This window comes from Pleurodeles waltl, chromosome 5 (assembly GCF_031143425.1).
Source record: "Pleurodeles waltl isolate 20211129_DDA chromosome 5, aPleWal1.hap1.20221129, whole genome shotgun sequence".
NCBI lineage: Eukaryota > Metazoa > Chordata > Amphibia > Caudata > Salamandridae > Pleurodeles > Pleurodeles waltl.
In genome coordinates this window covers 1,535,989,537-1,536,013,758 of record NC_090444.1, presented here as the reverse complement: position 1 = coordinate 1,536,013,758, position 24,222 = coordinate 1,535,989,537, and the positions used below count along the sequence as shown (strand labels likewise).

The 24,222-nt window shown below is 41.8% G+C and overlaps 1 protein-coding gene across 2 annotated transcripts in view; it reads left to right on the top strand.

Annotated features, from left to right (window-relative positions):
• DLGAP2 (DLG associated protein 2) overlaps positions 1–24,222 on the top strand; it is a 3,577,612-nt gene that overhangs the window by 3,243,936 nt on the left and 309,454 nt on the right. For both annotated transcript variants that reach the window (XM_069235822.1, XM_069235823.1), the window contains one exon: positions 19,924–20,143. In XM_069235822.1, the coding sequence (XP_069091923.1) occupies positions 19,924–20,143 (220 nt within the window). The remainder of the gene's footprint in view (positions 1–19,923; positions 20,144–24,222) is intronic.

Genomic DNA, 24,222 nt, shown 5'->3' with positions numbered 1-24,222 from the left:
ACATCTCAGTGACAAGCTCGGCAGAAAAATCTCCACCATCTTTCATAAACTTCTAACATCAATATTTCATTAAGCTGCTAGCTTTATGATGGTAGCTTCTTATAAGAAATGGCTTCTGCATTGGTATCCAAAAATAAGAAATATGGGCCCATATTTATACTTTTTTAGTGCTTCATTTGCGTCATTTTTTTATGCAAAACCGGCGCAAACTTGCTAAATGCAATTGTATTTTGTAAGTTTGCGCCATTTGGGCGTCAAAAACCGGCGCAAATGCCGCGCTAAAAAAAATATAAATTTGGGCCATGATTTTCAAGTAAAATCACATTTCAGTCTGGGAGAGGGCAGGCCAAACTTTTTTATTTTATTTTAATATTTTATTCAAAACGACTTTCTTTGCTACCACCTGATTTCTGTGTGTAATACCTAAGCAATGATATGTGACCATTGCAAATATTAATTAAAAGCAGGCAATGGGGAAGACCCTAGTAATATTTTTCTGAATATAGGCAATAGCCTCCCTTCAGGCAAGTACCAACGTTTGCCTCAGAGTAACTAGTTAGAATTTGAGTTCTAACTCCCTCTGCATAGGAGTCACTGCCCACCTAACAAAAAACCATTCTAATTTAGAGGCAGAGGCCACCAGTCAGATAATGTATCACTGGCTCTGGATCTATCTTCAGCCTGACAAATCCCAACCGTGTAGGGATTGGGTGGTAGTATTTACTGCCCAATATTTACATGAGGTGGCAGAGTTGAACGCTAGAAGTGAGGACTTAGTGGTGCCTGCAGTTTAGACCTCAAAGTATTCTCCCATCTCCACCACTTGAGGGATCCAGGAATAATTTTGGTGAAAATGGTTCCCATTACTAAGAGGCCGCCAGGAACCACATCATAGTAATTTTTAGCATTGCCTTTATTTGAGAGAGCAAATACTATCTGACAGAGTGTTAACCCTGTGGATCCCTTGACGGTACCAGTATCCTTGGGTTTCTCTTTTTGTCAGCTGGGTTTTGCACCTCCAAATGTATTTAAGATGAAGAGTGGCACATCTTACTGCTAAGGGACTCAGTCAGTATCGAATACTCTATACCCCACAAGTTCCTGCACCTCATAAACACTGAAGTGCTGAATCAGCAGGATGTACACATGCTTCTGGCAAGTAAGAAGGAAAGGGACGAGCATAGCCATTGGCCAAACATCACCAGCCCCTCAAGTGTTGATGATTTCTTTCGCCCCTTCCTCACTCGCTCATCAAAAATGCTCCTTCAATAAGCTAAGGTAAGGTAGTAGGGCAGGGAGTGTGGGGTAATCAAAAAATCCACCCAAAGCAGACACAAGCAATCTATTCAAAGCCATGCTTGCCTATTCTAGAGACATTACATTAACCATTAGATCTATAGGCCTAAATACAAGGGCAGCTTGTCAGAAATCAGACGGAAATCAAATGGATTGTTTTGCAAATAGGCATTATGATATTTTTCTAACAGGTCTTGATTCATAGAGACGTGCAACGTCTGTCAAAATTAAAAAAGAGAATCTTGACCACCCATTTGAAAATTTTATTGAACCAAGTCTTACTGAGATGTACCAAACACTGCACCACTCAAGGATGCACCTGGTATTATTCACAGCTGATGCATGGATAGTAATGACTCCCCTGGAGCACACAAATTATGTCTGCATCTCTTAGCTAAGTGGATAAAAGGGATTGTCTCTAGGTATGGTTCTATTACATCTCCTACAGTGCTTAATTTTGAAGTCTGTAAATAACGATGTAGAGACCAGAGATATCCGGGCCTAATCCTTTGGTGCACATCAACAACACCATTAACTACCTTCCTTATTTAGGTAAGAATGATCACTCGGATACCAGCCCTACTCACATGCCTCCAGATCTGGTGGTCAGGAACTCTAAGTGATCTAAACTTGCATCAGCTGCCCTACTGAAGCTGGATTAGGAAAGCATCATAAAAATGTCTTGGGAAAGATCTTTTGTATCAGCCAAGTAGATCCTTTGAGCTATATATAACTGTTAGTTCTAAATACTGGTACCAGTATGTGTAAGAAACTGGGTAATTATTTGAGAAGGGTGAGACCCTCACTCAAATAATAAACACAATCCATGTCAGAGTGACTCACAAAACACACTAAATATGCCTACGCTTAACCCTCTGGTAACCTGGCACAAGGCAGTCAGGCTTAAAAGTCATAAAGGGAAAACACAACACAAGAAAAATATCAAACCAATTTAGAAAAATAGTACACTGTTTAAATAAAATGACACTCAAATGAACAAAAATCCATCAAGTAGTACAAGAGTTATGATTTTTTTTAATTTTCACCACCAAGAAGCGCAAAGTGCTACTTGTGGGTTTCTGCTCATGCTGGACTGGGGTCAAAGTCCCAAGTTCAGGCCAATCATGATGGAGTGCAGGTCAGATAGAAAGGACCAGGGTCATCCTAGTGAAGAGTTTACCTTCTCAGACAGTCCAAGTCCACCTGAGAAAAACCTCAGCCGGAGGTTATTTTGGTAGGAGCCAATAGGAGATCGTTGTCGGCCTCAAGTGCAGGTAGCTGTCAGAGCTTTGAGTTGGCAGGAGACAAGGGCAGACGTTGTTTACACAAAGAGTAAGTTGCTTTTGTATCTTTGCATTGGTGAAAGGCATGAGTTGTCATTCGCGGTCACAAAGATGCCAAATCTTCTGTATTTCACCTGGAGTTAAGCTCTTGCAGATTTCATTGCGGAAGAGTACACTCTCCCACCAACCAATGGTCCAGCCAGTGGCCCAACACCTGGGGTGTCACCTCTTGGGGATCAAGACTCACTCTGCTGGACAGTCACAGGGAAGGCCTCTGGAAGCGTGTTATGTCCATGGAACTCAAACAGCAGGTCAGCCAACTGACCTTTATAGTAACTTCTGCTGTCCCAAGTTGAATGTGTACAGGTCCAGTATTCCTTCTTCATACAGCAGGACAGTCCTTCCTTTGAATCGTTTACAGGTCCAGGAGTGTTCTGATGAGAGGCCCATTCCCCGGGGTCTAACCCCAAACACTCTACATTGAAAAAGGACAGGCTGGCCCAGGTGTCAGCTGCATTTGCAGGTAAAGGGCAGGCAACATCACAAGTCAGGAAGTGAGTTTGCACAGCCCTCTGACTAGCCTTTGAAGCTCATGAAGGGCTGAGTACAACTCCCTAGGTCATCTACTAGGGAGAGGAACACTCTTCCCTACATATATAGCTCTTTTGTCACCTTTCTGGAAAGAATAAACATCACACGACAGAAGATCCATTATCACTTATTAAGTTTAATAAGGTAACCCAGTGTTAGTCTATGGGAGAGTAAGCCTTGCTGCAGTGAAAAATTACTTTAGGAACTTAAGTACACATGCCCTACTTTTTAAATAAAATGTTCTGCTCCCTTAGAACCTTTAGGGCCTACCTTAGGGGTGACTTATAAGTCATAAAAATGAAGGTTTAAGCTTAGCAAAAGGTTTATTTTGCCAAGTCAAAATTGCAGTTTAAATGTGCCCTAGCAGGCTGCAGTGACAGGCCAGACCCATGTTTGAAAAGGCTACTTTAGTGGGTGGCACAATGAGTGTTGTGGCCTACTAGCAGCATTTAACATACAGGGGATACATGTAACACCATATTCTAGGGTCTTACAAACAAACTAAATGTACCAGTCAGGTAGATGCACGTTGTATCATGTTGGAAATCAGCTTTACACCATTGCTGTAATTATATAATAACAGACAAAACAAATGCATGATTCTTATTCATGAGACTGGATAGGTGTTGAAGGAAATAAGGGACGTTGTAGAGCGAGTGGAACTTTTTGCATTTACAATTGTGAGAGGGTAAATGGAAAGGAGACAAAACCACAACAAACCCAGATTTTTCCTGCATAAAATACGCTTTCTAGTCCAAAACTCTAAGAATTATATTTGCCCTAAAGCCTTCTTGTTTTTGTTTAGAACTCGATGGTTTTTACTATTTTAAGCAATTATTTTTAATAGCAGAAAACAACAGTCATCATGGCATATGCACATAGTACACCAACACTGTCCATATATAACCAAACATTTTATGAAAGAAAAGTAAATAGATGGAACCCCCTTAAATACAGCCAAAGATATAGACATTGCAGATCAACTACCTTGAGTAAACACAGTAATCACGACTCAGTTCAAAAACAAAAGGTTCCTTCGCTATGCACCCAACAGTAGTGTTGATGACAGAGGAAATTAAGGCAAGGCAGGTGAAGATTAGTCACCCATGAGCCACTCCAGTCCGCTATCTATTGCAACATTGCCAAGGGCCAAGGGCCATCGGAGTGGATTAAAGTCCAAACCAGTCAGGTGTACTTTTCTGTAGAAGGCGTCAGGGTGCAATATCTAGTAAACAGGAGGAAACAGGTATGTGATGCAATACCCATGTCCAACAGGATGGGAAATGGAATGAATATGGGTTCCAGAGTAGCGAGGATAGGGGCAGTGGGGTATGAAATATATGGGGAGTGGAGGAGCAGGGACACAAGTGTTTGGGTCTCTTAGTTATGATGGCCTTTCCAGAAAGCACTCACATTCGTACATACTCTTTCACTACTGTTAGGTCGACCCCTCAGAGTACTCACAACCTATACCAATGAGGGACAGAGGGCACTGGTTAGGAGTTTGTGTAGTTTAGTAATGCATAGCGCCACCTCATCCATATCAGGTCAGGAAAAAGGCCTAGTATTTTGTTGAATCTTATGGGGGATCCTTAATTCCTGCTCTCCGTCCACCTCCTTTGTGACTTCTTCATCTAACATAACCCTGAGGTCATCTGGCAACTTCAGCAAGTGAGAAAGGCCATGTACTTTTCAGTGGTCTGGGTTTGTTCAGAATCAAATACCAACATAAAAAAACAAGCAATTTTTTTTATCATCGAGAATATTTTAATACACAAAATGACAAAAGTCCAATAAGTAGAGCCACAGATATGAATTGTCAAAGTTTGAGTTAAAAATAGCATCAAAAAGCACAAAGTGTCAACATGGTTGCGCTAAAACTGTTCAAAGTCAAAAGTTAAGGCTGACAGTGGTGGATCGGCAGTTGGATAAAAGGACCAGTTTCATCACAGTAGAAAGTTCCCTCAGAGTTACAAGGTTTTGGGTAGAGAAAGTGTTTATTGTTGAGTCATTGGCAGGCCAAGCTGAATCTGAGGAATGGCTCTAAGAGGATTGGGAGCCAATGTGCAAGGCCTTGGAGGTGATTGGCAGCTGCTCTACAATTGGCTTGGTGAAGCCATTTGCCAAAGTTGCCTGCATTTATCAGGTGCATATTTTCTCTGCTACTTCACTGTGTGGCAAAATGAGTGCTGCAGCAAACTAGGAGCATTTAATTTGCCAGCCCTGTAGATAGGTAGCACCATATACAAGGGACTTGTAAGTACGTTAAATGTGCCAGTTAGGTGTATGCCAAAATTACCCTATATAAAAGGTACAGTGCAAGCACTTTACCACTGGTTAGGTGGGGTAACATGTGCAGTGTCATATGGCCAAAAAATGGGTTCAGCAAAAGAAGAAAAACTCTGGGGGAATATCATGCTAAAATTGTGGTTTACAATATTCAAGTTGTCTCTCAAGGTCTACCAACCGTTCAGCTGCACACCCTAATTTAACATAGTGACATGGTACCTATGTAAAATATTCACATCTAGTAGCAGGTCTCATTATGTGACATGCAAGGTACTGCAAGCCATATATAGCCTATTCAGGTTTCAGTGTCCAAGAGATATACCGGGGAGATAACACCCTCATAGCAGCAAAGGTATTAGGTGAAGTATTTTCATTATTTTTATCACTGAGCACAGGCCTTGAGGAAGAACATATCAGACGTCAGCAGAAGTGTAAGAGATAGTGGGCAACTTCAAGAAGTAGCATCGGGACAGGCCAAGGGAGTCTTCCAGCATCTGCTTGCTATTTCTGTCAGGTGTATGTCCATCATCAGCAGCAATCTGGATTTGCCTCTGACATTGTCATGTTTCCCATTGTCTCCTCTGTTCCTCTCAGCCCAGTGCCTCATAACGGATTCAAGCCTTTTCTCTGACTGTAAGGATGCAACTCTGTTAGTGTCTACACCCTATGCCACAGTGTCATGATCCATGCACATGAGATCCCTGGGGCCATGGACTGCGTTCACCTGGTTACGCTGGGCAGGCATGGACATGCATTTTACCAAACCTCGATGGCAGTATTTGACTGCAGAGGGAGTCAGTGGTGTATTCAGAGCATAGGTGTCAGTAAGTATACAGCGTAGTGGACATGGTACTTACAATATACAGAGCATGCAACTGGATTCAAGACAAACTACATATCCCAGAGTGCAGCAGGACTCTCTTGAGATCTGTAATGATGACAATGATCTTAGATCCATTCATTATAAAGACCTCATCTTTCAGAGCGTTTCTTGCTAGGCAATTATTTTACTTATTTACTAAAGAGAGAATCTAGATGCCAGGATTTAGGCTTCATCTTGCTTTCATTCAGGGTAATCAAGGACCTGGTTGTCTCTGAGAAAAGTATTTTATATAAACATTTGGGATTTGGATTCAGGTTATGATTTTCCCTTTTGCATTTGAGTCTTCCTGTCTAGGATTCTGAATTCCATAACTGTACTCACCTTTCTAGGATTGCATACTCTATTGTACAGACTATTTAATATTGCAAGAATCATGCATGGTTGTAATGTGTTACTAGTGGTGGGGAAGTAAAGGAATCATCTTGCAAATTATGAACTATGTTTGTTAAGAATTATTCAGGTCACAGACTTGACATCTTTCTTGCTGAAGGTAGATATACATATCTATATATAAATATAGTGGTGCTACCCAGGAGACTCATACCTTATGGTAACTGTACATGGCACCCTCGCCATGCAGTTTTCTCGTCAATAATTTTATTGCAAATGTAGTGTAATTATCAATGCTGTCATAGAAGATGCATAACTGATGTAATATGTGGGGTAATTAGCAGTGCATGGCAAGGGTGTGAGTTATGGATACCTTATGGCACAGGTTATAGTGTCTTGAATTTCTATGGTTTTGTGTGTGTAAAATAAACCCAACTATAATATACTAACAAGCCTTTGTTTTTTTGTGAATTTCTATGGTTCTTTTAATTCTATTTCCTAACTATAGCCTCCCTGTAATCTTTGTTTTTTTCAGAGAATTTCTAGGGTGATGAGAATCAAATAATTAGTGCAGCAAGTTTGGGGTGAAATGTTAATAGGAAGAATGGTATGTAATCTTGTTCCACAATGTTCAGCCTGTCTGAGGACATGACATTGTCTTGATAACTCCTGTCCTCTAGGTCATGCACTTTCCTGTGTAAGTTCCAGAGGCCTCGACCTCAGTCAGGGGAGTTGTTAATGTGGTGAAGTTGATCCTTCACTGTCTCAACTGTCAATCCATGTCATCCAATCCGGAGCTGAAATTAGCAGTGTCAGATATCATTGATTTCACATCTGTCACAATCTCAGATGATTTACACGTGATCCTCTGATGACCTGATGTTTTTTCTTTCTTCAGGGCAGCTAGTGCAGTTTCACACGTCTGGAGTCAGTGGAAGTGTTCCAAATGCCTTTTATTTCCAGGCACCTTCGCCACAAATAGTATTTGCCATTCTGATTTTGGTTTTGAACATATGTCCATCAGTGTGCTTTGAGCTGAGCAGCACCACATTCGGACATTGGCCTGCCACCTTCTTTCAGGTCTCTGTAGAATGCATTTCACTAAAATATTGTGCCATTCTCCTCTCTGTGCATACCCTTGTACTTAGGGAAAAGGTGGCTCCATGACATAATATTAGTCTGTGAATTAGTATTACCTCACAGATTACATATTAATCATATGAGTCTTTGAGCACCACAGACCAGTTTCATATGTGTAATTTAAAAGGCTATTTTATAATCATGTGTACAACCCCTGAACATATCACATGTGTCCTGCACAAACCCAGCAGTGAACTGCTAGGGTGGCATGTCAATCCTTATTCCTCTAAATTATTAATTTGTCTATTTCTCCCAAAACATAGATTGATGGTGGCTTTGGTGCGCTGTGTTTCAGCATTATTGTTGTGTAACTGAATATGTGCAAATCTGAAAATATATTTTGGTCATCCCTTTACTTTTCAAGTTACTTAAACCTGTATGATGAATATAAATAACCATAGTAGGTAGTATGTCAGAATATATTATACAAAAATATTGTCTGACATAAATATTGTGCTCTAAATATTTTTTACATAAATATTGTCTCGTTGGGTGTAGATTTTCTATAGTAACTCCAACAGGTGATAGTTCTGCAGACTGTATTTAGGACACAGTATTTATTTGTCACCTAGGTCTATTCATTTGGAGGTCCAAATCAGTATTTTATGGCATAGTGTTTTAGGGTGATACTAGAATAGTCATCTCAAAGCTTTATGGCATATTATGTTTGAGGGTTACTAGATGTATTGGGATGCCTTTGAAATAGACTGAACGCAACCTGTTGGCAGAAGGTGTAGAGGAGGACAGATACAAGCCTTTTATTCATGTGACAGAGGTCTCCATTGTACCGAGGGCAAACACTGGGACACTTGGCCTGCCTAATGACACTCTATCAGAGCAGTAAACATACCATACTATTGGAAACCTAGTAAAGGGAACTCTGAGAAATGTCTAGAGAATGTATTAGCCACACACTCTGTCAGGAAACAAAATAAGAGGAAGACTTCATTGCCTGCTGTGAGCAGATTCCTGATAATTATTAAAATAATATGGAGGATCTATTGATACGTCTTTCTTGACTACACATCCTCCATGACCTCACCCAAGAATTGATAGAGTCATTTCCTTGAACAAATTCACAAGGTTATTTGGAACTAGGGGGCACATTTAAGGAAAATAGTGCTCCACCCAGTGCAGCATCACTTTCCATGTGCCCCTTAGCGCCCCCTACCGCCACCATGTGAGAGCCATATTTAAAATACGCACACCATGGCACAGGGTAGGGTCCAATAGCGTCATTTTATGTGACGCTGTTGATGTACTCTGTAGGAGTAGCACCAAAAAGTTGGCACTACTCCTGCAGAATACATAGGGGCCATTCTGAATAATGATATGCCCTAGGTGTGCTGGTAAATAATTGCTTGCCTGCTGGGAAACTAAGGGGCATATTTATACACTGTTTGCGCCGGAATTGCGTCTTTTTTTTTACGCAATTCCGACGCAAAACTAACTCCATATTTATACTTTGGCGTTAGACGCGTCTAGCGCCAAAGTCCATGGAGTTTGCGTCATTTTTTAGCGTGGACACCTACTTTGCGTTAATGATATGCAAGGTAGGCGTTCCCGTCTAAAAAATTGACTCTGAGGCATGTGCGCCGTATTTACACTCCCGGGCAAAACTCACGTCCGGGAGTGGGCGGGTCAAAAAAAATGACGTACGGCCGCTTTTGCGCCGTTTTTTAGCGCCTGGTCAGGGCAGGCGTTAAGGGACCTGTGGGCTCGGAAGGAGCCCAGAGGTGCCCTCCCATGCCCCCAGGGATCCCCCTGTCACCCTTGCCCACCCCAGGAGGACGCCTAAGGATGGAGGGACTCATCCCAGGGACATTAAGGTAAGTTCAGGTAAGTGTTTTTTTTTTTTTTTTTGTGGCATAGGGGGGCCTGATTTGTGCCCCCCTACATGCCACTATGCCCAATGGCCATGCCCAGGGGACAGAAGTCCCCTGGGCATGGCCATTGGGCAAGGGGGCATGACTCATGTCTTTGCTAAGACAGGAGTCATTTCTATGGGGGTTGGGAGTCGAAAAAAATGGCGCAAATCGGGTTGAGGCGAAAAATTTGCCTCAGCCTGACTTGCCCCATTTTTTGGCGCCCAATCTCCATATCCCCCTACGCCGGCGCTGCCTGGTGTACGTAGTTTTTTTTCACGCACACCAGGCAGCGCCGGCGGCTAACGCCTGGCTAACGTCATTGAATAAATACGGCGCCCGCATGGCACTTCAGAATGGCGTTAGCCGGCGCTAATTTTTTTGACGCAAAACTGCGTTAGCGCAGTTTTGCGTCAAAAAGTATAAATATGGCCCTAAATGTCTGAAATCCTGAAGGCCCAGAACCTAATAACAGATTACTGCTATTACAGTAATCTTAGTTAAGCAGTGTACTATTAGGAACTATTTGAGATCTGCAGCCGTTTTGTAAAGAATTTTAATATTCACTCCACAAGGATTTAGGTTGGTGGACCAGTTTAAAAAATATTAGCTTAAAAACTGTTACAAGAACGTTTTCTCCTTAAAGCCTTTTTTGTGAGACATTTAGAATTTTTTTCTAGGGAAGCTCCAGATATGTGGATACCAGAAGACTGGGGCACTCTGGAGTGTTATACTACCAGAATAGTGTGATCAAAATATCAAATATCAATATATTGTGAAGGGAAGTTTACATAGGTAAGTACAAGTGTACTATATGTACTTTGACAATATATATCTTTGATATCTATATATATTGTCAAGCTATGTGGTTATGAAGATAAGAATAGTAAATCTATGCTTACATATGTACACAACACCTTTTAGTTTTTGAGATTTAGGTGAAAATAGTTTTGTAGGATAATATATATGTCCTAGATATTGTGACATACAACTCACAGGTAACATTCTAAACAAGACAGGACATCTTTGAATAGCCACAACAACATGTCCCACTCAGAACTCTTCATTTTCCTGATGAAGAGGTTTCAGTTAAGAGAACTGTGGAATTGAGTATATAAGGGTTTCACTTTCTCCCTTCCAGTTATCTTCTATACAGCACTAAATTTGGAACCACATTTGCAGCAGAACCCATGTCCCTGTAAATAAAAAAATAGTTAATTTGAACCTCAGGTTTGATCAATAATATCAACAGCAAAATGATATCCTAAGAAATATGGCCAGAAAAACTCTATTTTGTAACCCGATTTGAGCTACATATGTTAGTTTCATAACTTTTAAACCATAAAATTGTGTGTGCCTATTGGACTGTAGTTGTCTAATGTGACATATAATTGATATGGAGACTTTTCATACCCTTTCCCTTCTCCACATCCATTGGCTGACTTCCAAGAAGACATCTGTGTGCAAGTTTCAAATGGAGTACATACACTGGCCATGAGAGTAAAGGGCATATGGATGGAATGTATTGCCTGGATAGCTCGTGGTCCATAGATATTGCCCTTTGTTTCTTTTAAAGAGAGGTCTCTGACAGACCAAGGATCTTAACAGCCTTTTATGACTTACTGGGCTTGTATTGGCAGATGATGGAATCATTTGGAAGTTGGCTGATGACAGGGTGAATTGATTATCTCCTTAGCTTAACAGGTGCACTCAACAATTTTGTTTTTTTAGCACACAAAGGACCATGGGAAAGTCTAGTTGTTACCAGCAGTAGGAACTATGTTACTCCAGATTAAAACTGTGTGTGGAGAGTTTAGGATCTGGTTTACACAGTAGGCAGGTGCCACACTGTATTGTAATGCCAGTTTCCATGTTAAAAATCCTTGCTTAGCTCACTAGCATTGCAGACATGTCTTGCAATCAGAGAAAATACAAATACCTCCCTAACTGTAGCAAGTAGATGCTATGCCTCATGTGAGGGATAAATTGGACGTTTTTTGGTTCTCCACTTGACTTGAATCTCTGTACCCAGGACTTTTTCCCAGGTGGGGCCAATTTTCTGATCTGTTCACAAGGGTATCTGGATAGGCATCAGTTATGAACGCTGTCTTCAACAGCTGCCTTGAAAAAACAGGACTTGTGGTCAGATGTACAAAAATTAGGAATTGTGATTTCCAGATTGCGATTTTACTGAATTGCAATTAGGGAATCGCAATTCCTAAAGTATAAAACCCTACAATGTTTAATTAGCAATTCTTCAGTGGATTGCAAATCAACCTACCTCATGAATACTAATGAGATAGGTTGCAGTTTGCAACATTTTAGGCATTATGACCATCAAAGGGATGGGGACATGCTGGGCTCAGAAGGCCACTTTGTCTGTGACTGCTTTTTCTCATTTTAAATACAGAACATTTCCCTTAGAAACAGGATGTGTTTCAAAAACAAAAGATAAAACGTTTTTTACGAGTAGGCAGTGGTCCATGTGACCACTGCCTGTTCCTAAAAATATATTGTAAAATATTCTCAAAGGGAAAGGGGCCCCCTGGAAACCTCTACCCATTTGTAAATGTTTACCACTACCTTTTAGTAGTTGTAAAAAATGAATGTTTTGTGACTGTAATTTAGTTGCAAAACATTAATACATACCACTGTGGTTCAGTATTTGGATGGAATGCCCTAAACACGCCCATTCAAATTCAGAATCACAAAACCAAATTGTAAATCAGTAGTGTTACACCTAGCATCATTGGGGAGGGTTCCCCCAACTTTTTACACCCTGATCTCCTGTTTTACTCACCTTATTTTTGCTGGCTTTTAGGATTCTGGGCACTTTACTGCTGCTGACCAGGCGCTGTGTTCTAAATATGGTAAGCGTGGCTTCTTCATAATAGGCAAAATTTATTTACTTGTAAGTCCCTAGTAAAGTGGACAATATGTTCCAGGGCCTGAATATTAAACACTACTAATGTTCCTGCAGCACTGATTGTACCACCCACAACAGTAGCCTTTCAAGGTTAATGTTACGGTTACCTTGAAGCAGCCTTTAAGTGTAACCTCCAATTGGGAAAAGCTGGAAATTTGGAGTCTGGTGTCTCTGGACTCACAATGTAAAATCACAACTTATGGTGAAGTTGGGTTTTGAATTGTGAGTCTGAAAATTGGCATTTTCTTACTTTAACCATTCTGTGCCTCTGCCTTTTTCTAAATACACATCTGGCCACTTCAGTGCTGTCGCATGGAGCCATAATGGAGAATAAAACCGTGTCTATCAAGTTAGCATCAATCTGTGGAATTTTGAAAGGGTCCTTTGCCCAGATTGTTCCAAGCAAAGGTGAAATACCCTTCTTGAAAATGTTGAGCTGTAGGTTCACCATCATTGAGCCACAGGTTCACCAAGTGGACATTGTTCATTCTGTATTTAACTTTGTTATTGCCTCATTGAGTATCACGCTGGTTGAACCTGAAGCTGCTCCAAAACCTTTCCACTGGATGCTTAGCCATCTGATTCAAAGGTTTGACAATGTTAAAAACAGAATGTAATTCCCTTATGAATTAATGTCAAATAAACTGTACACCAGTTTGATGTAACAATGATTCAACAGTCATCACCTGCAGGCCAGACCTCCTAGAGCATATTGCAAGCTAAAATCCCAGCACCTCAGTCCAGTTGTTCCCTTATTGACTTATCCCAGTAAGACTTCTGTTATAAATGATGCTCTGAAGCCCTTGTGCCATGTCTTATAAACGTTAGTCTATTTTCCTAGCTTTCTTTTTGTGGATATTTCCAAATTTTTCGCTCACGTTATTTTAAATCTTTGACATTCGTCTTTATTCCTTTTCTTGATTTCTTACTTCTTTTTACAGTCTGGCTTGACAGCGCAGTCGATGCCAGACAATGTTGTGACTAGAAACGGTCTTTGGCCCATCCACATGTTGGGAGCCTAGAGTACATGTTTTGATGGGCAGATGTTTTGTGCTTCCACAAAAAAGAACTTGCCCTCCACACATGTTTGATTTATTTATTTATTTTATTTATAAAGTTTTATATAGCACGAACTTGACCCTTGAGAGTGTCAGAGCCCTTTATATATGGTAAAGAAGGAAGAAACAAGTAAAACCAACACCAACATAATCAAAAATGGTACAGGATGAGGTAGCTCCAAGTTGAGGTAAGAGACCATTACAAGGTCCAAACCACCCGTTCAATAATCAAGAAAATAATAGATGACTAAATTACATGGGTGTGGGCATTGAGCTCAATTACGGTCTGGCAAGTAGAGTTTGTGAGCTCTGGAGCAGAAATGTGTTTATCAGTAGCCCCTTAAATTCCTTTTCAAATGATGCTGTTGTGGGGTTCAGTCTGATTTTTGGGGGCAAGGAGTTTTAAATTCCTGAGGCAGTGCCTGAGAGGCTCAATTGTACAATTTCTTTGTATGAAATTTCTGTAGTTTCAACAATAAGGTGCTGGTGCTTCTAGAGGATCTGCAGCCACCTGATAGCACCAGTTCTTATGCTAGATACTATGGGGTGTTGAGGTGTAGGGCTTTATGGGCTTTATGAATCTTTGCTTCGTATGGGAGCCAGTTTAGGGATTGCAGGTCAAGAGTGATGTTGTTGCATCTTTTTTCGATTCTGTGATGTGCCTTGCAACATTGTTAAGGGAGACCCTTAGTGGAGCCAACTTAGATCTAGATAGGGGGCATAGGTTGCACTTCCATATTCCAACTTGGAAATCACTAGGATTTGAACAGCTGATTTAAAGTCTTTGAGAGGGAGGAAGGGTTTTATTTTTCTTAAGATGTTCATCTGGAAGTTAGCTCCCATAGTGGCAGCACTAATGTGCTCCTGCATGTTCAAGTTCTTGTCTAGTGATATCCCTAGTGATCTAGTGGAATCTATCATGTGTGGTAAGCAGTTAAGGGCTGTTAGTTGTTTCATCCATTCTCCAATGTGTGACTGCTTGGGTGGGGCTAATAAGAGGAATTCCATTTTGACAGCATTGAGTTTGAGGGGGTTGCCTGAGAACCAGTTTTGGGTTATTAGTAGAGTGATGTTGAGAGACTAGATATCTTTTGGGGAAGAGATTTTCAGATACAATTGGGTATCATAAGCGTACATGTCATAGTGAATGTGGGATCATTTCAGAATTTTAGTTAAATATTTCATGATAAGGTTAAAGAGAATGAAAGATAGTGTTGATCCTTGTGGTATCCCTAGTGCGACTGGTGTAGGATTGGATAGGGACTGATTAACCTTGATTCTTTGGGCTCCATTGTGTAGAAAGGAGGTGGAGCAATGTAGGACAGGCTCTGATTAACCCATCATAAGTTCCAGTAAGCCTAGGAGGCTGTTATGTTTAACTGAGTCAAAAGCTGACTAGAGGTCGAGGAGGATTAGAAGGCCCAATTTCTTTGAGCTAGCATTTTTAGTGCTTCATTTACTATCTGTATTAGAGCCGATTTAGTACTGTGTCCCTGGCCGAAGCCGGATTGGAACTGGTTTAAAAGTTGGAATGTTCTACATGGTAACATAATTGAACATTAACACATTTCTCCAGGAGCTTCGCCAGTGTCAGAATGTTTGAGATTGGCCAGATGTTGTTTAGGTCTGCGTGATCTGCCATGGGATTTCCAACATTAGGGGTTACCTCCCCAGGCTTTAGGCAATCTAGAATAATGCTATGAAAGAGTGAGGCATTTACTATCTTGTCCAGAGTAGTAGTATAGACAATTTTATCTCACTGAAGAAATTTGATGGTAAAGGGTTTGTTGGAAATGGGTCTTTCTACAGGGTTTCCCCCGTTTTTTGGGCTTCTGACCTCCTGTTTTTGATCCTGTGAAGAATTTCATTTTTGCTGGCTTAAGGACTCTGAGCACTTTACCACTGCTGACCAGTGCTAAAGTGTAGTGCTCTCTGTGTAAATGGTGTTAGTGATTGTCTATCCATGATTGGCATATTTGATTTAGTAGTGCACCATGTGTGCCCAGGGTCTGAAAATCAAATACTACTAGTGGGTCTGCCGCACTGACTGTGCCACCTCATGAGTAGCCCTGTGAACATGTCTCCGACCTGCAACTGCAGTGTCTGTGTGTGCAGTTTCAAACTGTCAGTTCAACCTGGCAAGTGCACTCACTTGCCAGGCCCAAACCTTCCCATTTACTACATGTAAGTCACCCCTAATGCAGGCCCAAGGCAGCCCCATGGACAGGGTGTTGTGTATTTAAAAGGTAGGACATGTACTGGTATATTTTGTACATCCTGATAGCTAAATACTGCTAAATTTGTTTTTCACTATTGCAAGGCCTATCTCTCCCATAGGTTAACATGGGGACTGCGTTGAAATGTAATTTAAATGAAATTTCCCATTTGGAGCAAATAGTGATGTGGAATTTGGGGTCTTTGAACTTACAATTTAAAAATAAATCTTTTGGCGAAGTTGATTTTTAAATTGTAAGTTTGAAAATGCCACTTTGAGAACGTGGGAATTTTCTTGCTTAACCATTCTGTGCCTCTATCTGGTTGTGGAATACACATCTGGGCCAGGATGACAGTTGAGCTGTTTGTGAATTTACTCTAGACAGTCACACAAAGGGAGCTGAGGTGCACCCTGCATATCCTCATGGGTCTTCCTGGGCTAGAGTGCTAGGAGGAGCTGACACTTGCACCTAAATAGGGCTGGACCTGTGCTTACACAAAGCAGTCTCCAACCCGCTGGAGTGTGTCTGGAACCACTGCAGGAATGGCAGGGTCTTATGCTCTACAAAGACTTTCCTTTGAAGTTTTCCTACTTCAAAGGCAGAAATGAGTATAAGCATTGGACCTCTGACACCACAACTGTAGAATCCTTCTGGACTGAGAACATTCTTCCAGGAAGAAGAGCTAGATGTTGTAGGAGGGACTAACACTCTGCCCGTTGCTTTGTTGTGCTGGCCTGCTGCCCGCTGCATCTGTCCTGTGAGTGAAAGGACTGGACTTTACTTTCTACATCCTGCTTCCAAAGGTTCTCCTAGGGCTTGGACTGAGCTTGCCTCCTGTTAGAAGTTCCAGGGGCATCAAACACTTCATCTGCCAGCACCTGGGCTCTCTTGCTGAAATTCTTGACTTGCCAAGCGGTGCCAAAACAAGTTCCTGGGCCCTTGGGAGTGAGTTCTTGTGTAACCAAGAAGAAACCAAGTACATCATTTCCAGTGCAGCTTTGGAACTGGTGCGGCTATCTGACTCCATGTCTCTACCTGCACTGGAGCCACGGTCTACCCTGAGTGCAACCACTGCGACCAACGACACAGGCCCGAAGCCGCTGCAGTGTCTCTGAAGCTCTGCCACAGTCTGCATTGTCCCCGACATCTGTGACACCCGACTCCGAGTCCACCGCAGTATCTATGGCCCTGTGGTGTGATACTGACACCGCGAAGTTGAAGCCTCACATTTTGACCTGCTAGATTAATCAACCCGCCGGATCGTAAGGGACTGACACCTCACCACTGACAGCACATCACCTCCCCTGCAACTGTAAGGAGCTGAAGCCTCACCTTCCCTGCCTTGCAGTAAGGAACCAACACCTCACCTTCCTGTTAGCGGTAAAGAACCGATGTCGCACCCGCTCTAGCGATACCTTGCCTCCCCGACTCCATGCAACAGCTTTGATTTCCAAAGGTACTGAGCCTGGGGTCCATGCGACTTCGTGACCAGCCCGCACTCCCTCGCGAGTTGCGTCGGACTTTTGGGAATGACTTTGTCATGGCACCTTGATATCCCCAGTTGGAGGAATTGTGTTTCTGAGCGTTTTACTGAGATTTAATATTGAAAAATGTGTATCTTTGCTTGTGTATCCTGAATTGTTGTTGTTTTGGTCTTGTTTTACGCAGATAAATATTTGCTATTTTTCTAACCTGGTGTGGAGTACTTCTGTGGTGTTTTCACTGTGTTACTGTGTGTGTGTGTGTGTGTGTGTGTGTGTGTACAAATACTTTACACATTGCCTCTGAGATAAGCCTGACTGCTCACGCGAAGCTACCAAGGGGGTGAGCATAGTTTATCTTAGAAGTGTGTGACTCCCTTACACAGACTGGAGTGAGGGTCCCCACTTGAAGAGGGTGCAAACCACGACCAACTAGAGATCCCATTTCTAATAGCTTTGTTGAAGTGGTTTGACGGTCTCCGTGTTGTTACAATTTTGAGAATTCTACTATCCTTAAAGATTTTAAATATGTTCCATGAGGCAATGTTTTTGGGGGTGTGGCCTGTGAGACATGTAGTCTCAGTGATCCAGGGAGAGGGGGGGATGCTGAGATGTGTTTTGACCGAAAGGTGCTCCCTTGCTGTCAGTAGATCACCTTAATTTTTTTTTGTCTTTTCCAGGAAGAAGGAGGTAAAATCCTTGCAGTTTAGCTGTGGGCAGGATCACATTGGGGAATGGTCGGTTTGTTTACTTGATTGTAGTTTGATTGTAGTTTGATGAGCTGAAATAGTTTTTTGCGTTGTTTTCTAGCTTTATCTAGTTGGTTTCTGAAGAAATGTGCTTTCAAGTGTTTGCTTTTGAGTGTGTTTGTTATAGATGTTTATCAGCGTCCTCAAGTGCTTAGGGTGTTAGAGGGATGGAGAGAATCAAGTCTCAAATAATGTCTTTCTGCATTTAGGCTGCCTTTGTACCATGGTTTGGAGTCTTTGGTGGACATTGATTTTAGCTGTAAGGGCACAATTGTGTCTAGAATGTTTGTCATGGAGTTGTAGTGGTCGGTTAGGTTATGGACATGTGACATATTCACCAGTGGAGCCAAAAAGTTATTGCTGAGGGATGAAAGATCATTCAGGTTTATATTCCTCATGCTCCTTTTTCAGCGTTTAGGTTTCTTTAGTTGTGCCTTATTTGCTATCACAGATTCTGTGATGAGAAAGGTGACACTGCAGTGCTATAAAATGTTTTAGATAACTAGTTGAATTGTGTTATATTTCTCTGGCAGCACCACAAATGGGAGGAAGGCAGTCTTTAACCTATATGGATTTTAAGGTTGGCTTGACAATGCGACTGTCACCTGACCTTTTAAACCTGCACCAATATTATTCTACAGTTCTTTGATTACACACAAATACATATTAATTCCCATGCTATTTCTTTGTAATGCTTCACGTTACCATGCAACATTCTTTCCATGTTCAGGCCATTTGACATTGCCAATGCTTGTTAATTGTTAACTTCAAATTTTCAATTGCTTTCTTGATATCTTAATAACGTTGCTTGGTTATGCTGTGATATGGAACATGCCACTTTTATTCCTCTGCTGATTGCTTTTTCCTGCTCTGTCCTTGCTACCATAGGGATGCTTAGGGATTCCTTTTTTTCTCAGAGGACTGGACTGCAATACATAACCAACAAGGCAGTTTCTGACATTGTTGCCAGTAGTGCAGTTTAATCAGGCACCTCTGAAGAGACTGGACCTTCCTAGTTTAGTAGGAGAAAGGACACCTAGGCAGGAGAAGGCGGAGGGATGTAGGAGGTTGTCTAAAGTCTTCACTAATGTTCACCAATCCCTGAAGCCAGTCACATCTGGTGACTCGGAAAAGTGGCGGGGTGGGTGCGGGGCAAAGCAAAACAAAACAAAAACAAACAAAAAATCTACAAATAATGAAACGGACCTAGTCACCGCTGCCGCCGCACTGCCACTGCACTCCAGGCACAGGCTCCCAGCCTGCCCTGTGCCAACCAAGACGCTGCTCAGAGCAGCATTATGATTCGCTAAAGCACCCTGGCTGGGTGGTCCAACACAGACTGGGAGCCTCGGCTGGCTCTCTCAAACTTGGCAATACAGTGCCGGGTTGGAGAGAGCCCTTGTGTGCATGAGTGTTTGCGCAGTGAGGGGAGTGCTTTCACTAACAGCTCACGGTGGTCATTCATCATGTGGCCACAAGCCTCATACCGAAGTAGTGGCAAACCCAAGTGCAATAAACCCAGTAAACATTTTCAAATTGTTTTTACCACACAAAGGGTAAAAGCGATCACAAATATTGTTTGTGCATGTTTTACACTTTATAACAAATTCGAAAAGAGGGTCCTTATGTACGAAAATAAATATTATTTGATGTGTCATTTTAAATTGATGATGTTCAAATAAAATCTGATAGTTTGGGTTCAAAAATTTTCATGTGTATTTGTGCAAATGGGATTTTTCGTAATCTTAATAGTGATTAAGAGACGACAAATGCTTCTGACCATGACATTGTGGATAACTCGTATTTTTTATTCCAGATGAGTGAAGCCGAGATCAATGGGCAGTATGAATCTGTGTGTGAATCGGTCTTCAGTGAAATGGAATCTCAGGCAATGGATGCCCTGGACCTTCCCGGATGCTTCCGAACAAGAAGTCACAGTTACCTGAGGGCTATTCAAGCTGGGTACTCTCAAGACGATGACTGTATCCCTGCAATGACATCATCCAATGTCACCTCAACCATCAGGTCCACCACAGGTAAACGTGTGTTAAACATGTAACACCATGACACAAGCAGTCTTTCAACTGCCCATCTGAATACCCCCTAAAAGCTGAAAAGAGGCATCCTAACAACAGTTCTACTGGAGAAAATTCTTGCACATCATTAACAAAGGGAAACAAATTTTACATGCCCCACAATTTATACATTCTTCATGAGCTCAACACATTTTGGAAGACAGCAAGAGGATCGAGCACAGTCACACTTGCTGTTCAATGCTGTAGCGGTTTGCAAACTGACTACTTTTTTCCCAACCACCTTTAATGTTTTTATCTGATACATTGGCATAAACACAAAGATACATAGTGCGTACATTATTTGCTTGGAAATTCATCTTGTAGCTAGCATTAGTGCTTTTAATTCAAACTTTATAACTACAAACAAAACTGCGAGCCTGGTCCTGTACAAAATTGTGGTGTGTGTAGAGTAGCGGTGTCCGTGGATAGGTTGCAGGGCGCTGCGTTTCCACTTTTTAGACAGCATGTAGTATGTGACGGGGCGGTAAGTGGTTAGGAGGGGCGCTGATCATTAGTGGATGAGGGGGCTTGACTGTGTACATTTACACTCATGGTGGCCTATGATGGGCTGGTGTCAGTTCTGGCTCCCTTAGTCGTGGTTGCACAGGAAATGTTCTTGCTTGGTGAACCATAGGTACATGACAGATGCATCTGTGGACTCTGCATGTGACAGTGATATATGGTATAAAATACTCCCGACGATAAGGACGTTGCAAGTAACAGAAAGGTTAATGACCATATAATAACATAGGATGGTAGGCTGAGTGCCTATGAGAGATCATGGCACTCAGCGCTGACTTCCAATAACATTTTTATGTACAGTCGCCGTTTTGCATTAATAATATATGTTTTTATTTCATCCACTTTAAGTCCCTCTTTGGTATCCAGCCACCAGCAATTTCCCTACAATGATTTATTGTACCAAACATTTTATGTTAAATCATTAACCTCACATTTTATGTGCAGAAGTTGAATGAAGGTATTAAGCATGAACAGGAGTCATTTAGCATATTTATGAAACTGCAATCATAGTCTTATTACGAAAGCAAGAATGTTGAAATACACAGCATGTAAAATGTTCATTTTTTATAATCTTCCCCCCCAAAGTGCGTTTTAGGAAGGGTTTTTACAAAGCCAAGGGAAGCCGTACTATTCATTTCAGATTTTGTTCACGTTAGCTTTCAATTACCCCCCCTTGAGATTAGCAGATGGCAGTTGAAATGTTCTCATACTGTTTGCAGTTGCAGTTTAGCTCTGCATGCCACTACTTCGGTCTGTTTCAACTTTCTGTGACAAAGCTTGGAAGTGAGATAGATGATGAACGAATCAGGGGCGGCTCCTCTACAGTGGTGGAGGAGCGTCGTCCCCCTGGATGAGCCAGCAGATGAAAAATAAAACGCAATCGTTTTATTTTTTATTTTACATCTGCTGGCTCAGCCAGTAGGTGCAAGGAGGGGTGGGGCTGGGCCACGGGGAGGTGGGAGAGTGCACTAAGTGTGCAAGTGTGTTTGGCCTACCGTTTTTGGCCGGCCAAACGCACATGCACACTTAGGTTTCTCCAACTCGTCTGTTTACACATCCAGGCTGGAGAAACAGAACAAACCCAGGGCTTGTGTACTGCCACTCAGACCAATCCTGATGCTACTTACATGCTATGTTTAGCATGTAAGCAGCGCCAGGATTGCTGGGGAGCCCCTGCTGGTGTCCCAGGAAATGCTGGGACACCAGAAGAGGATTGAGGAGGCAGGAGACGGTGACGGGAGATGGGAGGCACAAGGCAAGTGGTTACTTTTCTTTTCTTTTTTAAAATGCTTCCCATGTCGTTCGTCGACCCCCCCACTCCCTGCCCCCTCCTTGATATATGTGGTGGCCTCTACTGTGAACAATGCTTGTTTTATCTGAGAGTTTGTGAGGGACATTACTGGAAAATAACCAAAGGATAAGCTCTGTTTGAGGAAAGAGTTAGTTTTATTTCTCCTTGCAACCTATGCACAGATTGCGCTTGAATGGCTATGCATTATGTACTATCTTCTCTCACAGCTTGAAAGAAAACATCTGCCAGCTGTCTGCCACCTTTATGACATGGGCAATGTGATGGTATTACTTTCTTGTGACAGTGCCTTAAATTAACTAAGGTGGGTACTGGGAAAACAGTGTGGATGAAAATATTGTAAATGTTTGAAAAGTAGCTGAACAAGGCAGAGAAATAGCAGGTTTAAGCTTGCAGAGACTGAGTTATGAAGAGTAAAATAATGATAAAGTTTGAGAAAATCCAGTAAGGAGCAGAAAACGACCTTTAGTGGATTAGATGGGAAAGAAAGAGGTATTATATTTGAAGGATATATACAGTAGGACTGATTCTGGAAAGCATATATGAGTACGTGAATAGAACTAAAGGAGTATTACCTCATAATGCTCATAAATGGCTTTATGAATTGGGTCTGAAATGTCCTACCGCCGCTAGTAAAATTACAAAGAGGACACAGTTGCTTCTATTTGTACTAATAGTATATGACTATTCCCACTTTAATTCAATTTTAGGTGTTTGGGGCTGTTGGAGACTGATAATTAGAAGAGGTAAGTACACACCTACCACTAACAATTGTTCCCTCAAGACAATGTTAGGTCCAGTCAAGGTCTCAAAACATTAGGCCCTGGCACAAACCCTGGTAGCTTGGTAACAAGCAAACCGGCTTAATTTAGGGGACAGATATGTAAAGCATTTAAATACACCAACACAGTAAATAAGTATGACACAAGACACAATAAAAATCCCATTCCAATATATACAAATAGTAAATATTTTTATCTTTAAAATGACACCAAAAACAACGAAAATGCAATGTAGGGAACTGGAGTTATGAATTTTTGAAGATTAAATAAAAAAAATGTGCTTTCCTGTGTTTAGACATCAATAGCGCCAACGAGGGACATCTGGTTGTGCCTGACCGGGGGAAAGTTAAAGTCTGAGGAAGACTACGATGTAGCCCTGCTCAGATACACTGATTGGAAGGCATTGGTCCAAATTTTACCTTTGCACGTAGACATTTTTCTGGAGCTTTTCGCTCGGTACATTGTCAGGTCCACCTCAGTAAGCCGATTTGGATGAAATGTTGTTGGACTGCTTTTCTATGGGACCCCTGTCAAATCTAGGAAGTCTGGAGTGCCAGAGCTTTCAGGGGATATACCGGTAATCCTGGCAGGGTCACTGTTGAAGGGAGTCGGCTTGACTCACGATGGCGAGTCGGTCCACTTGTGGAGCTTTTTCCAAAAGTTGCTTCAAACTTCTGGAACTTCTTCATGAAGTTATTCTTTAAGGTTCAAAGTGTCCAAACACAAATCCAAGGGTCCAGCAGCTCTGAGATGGTCCTTGGAAGTTTAGGACTACAGTTCCCACAGTGTATAGGAAAGTCCTCCTTTTTGCCCTGGTCACCCCCAAACATTTTATACAGGTACTGGTGGTTACTGACTCTTGGCTGTGCCCTGGGTACTGCTTACCAGTCCCAGGGCCAGTGCTCTGTGTAAAGTGGATATGCAACTTAGGCTAATTATGATTGGCAAAATTAACCTACCTATAAGTCCCTAGTATATGGTAGGGCATGGAGGTTTAGGGACCCCAGCATAGGTAGCGCCCCCATAGGTGCACTGCTGAGGTGCCCAGTGTCATTTTAAAGGCATGCCTGCCTTGCTGGCTGCTTTTAAATTTAAGTTGCATGCAAATTCGACTTTGGAATTAAAAGTCATTCCAAAATCTTAAACTACCTTATTTTTACATATAAGTCACCCCTAAGGTGTGCCCTATGTGCCCCTAGGGCTGGGTGCCATGTAACTATAAGCAGGGACCTTATAAAAATAGTTGTATAAGCCCTGGTGAGGTAAAACAGCCAATTTCGTTTTTCCCTCATTGTAGTGAATGGCCTCCATTGGCTAGAATGGGGAGACTTTATTTTAATTTTAGAAAGCTCCTTAAGTAACAAATACCAGAAGTTTGGTATCAAATTAATTGTTATAATCCCAGTTGTTGGATTTAATATAACTTG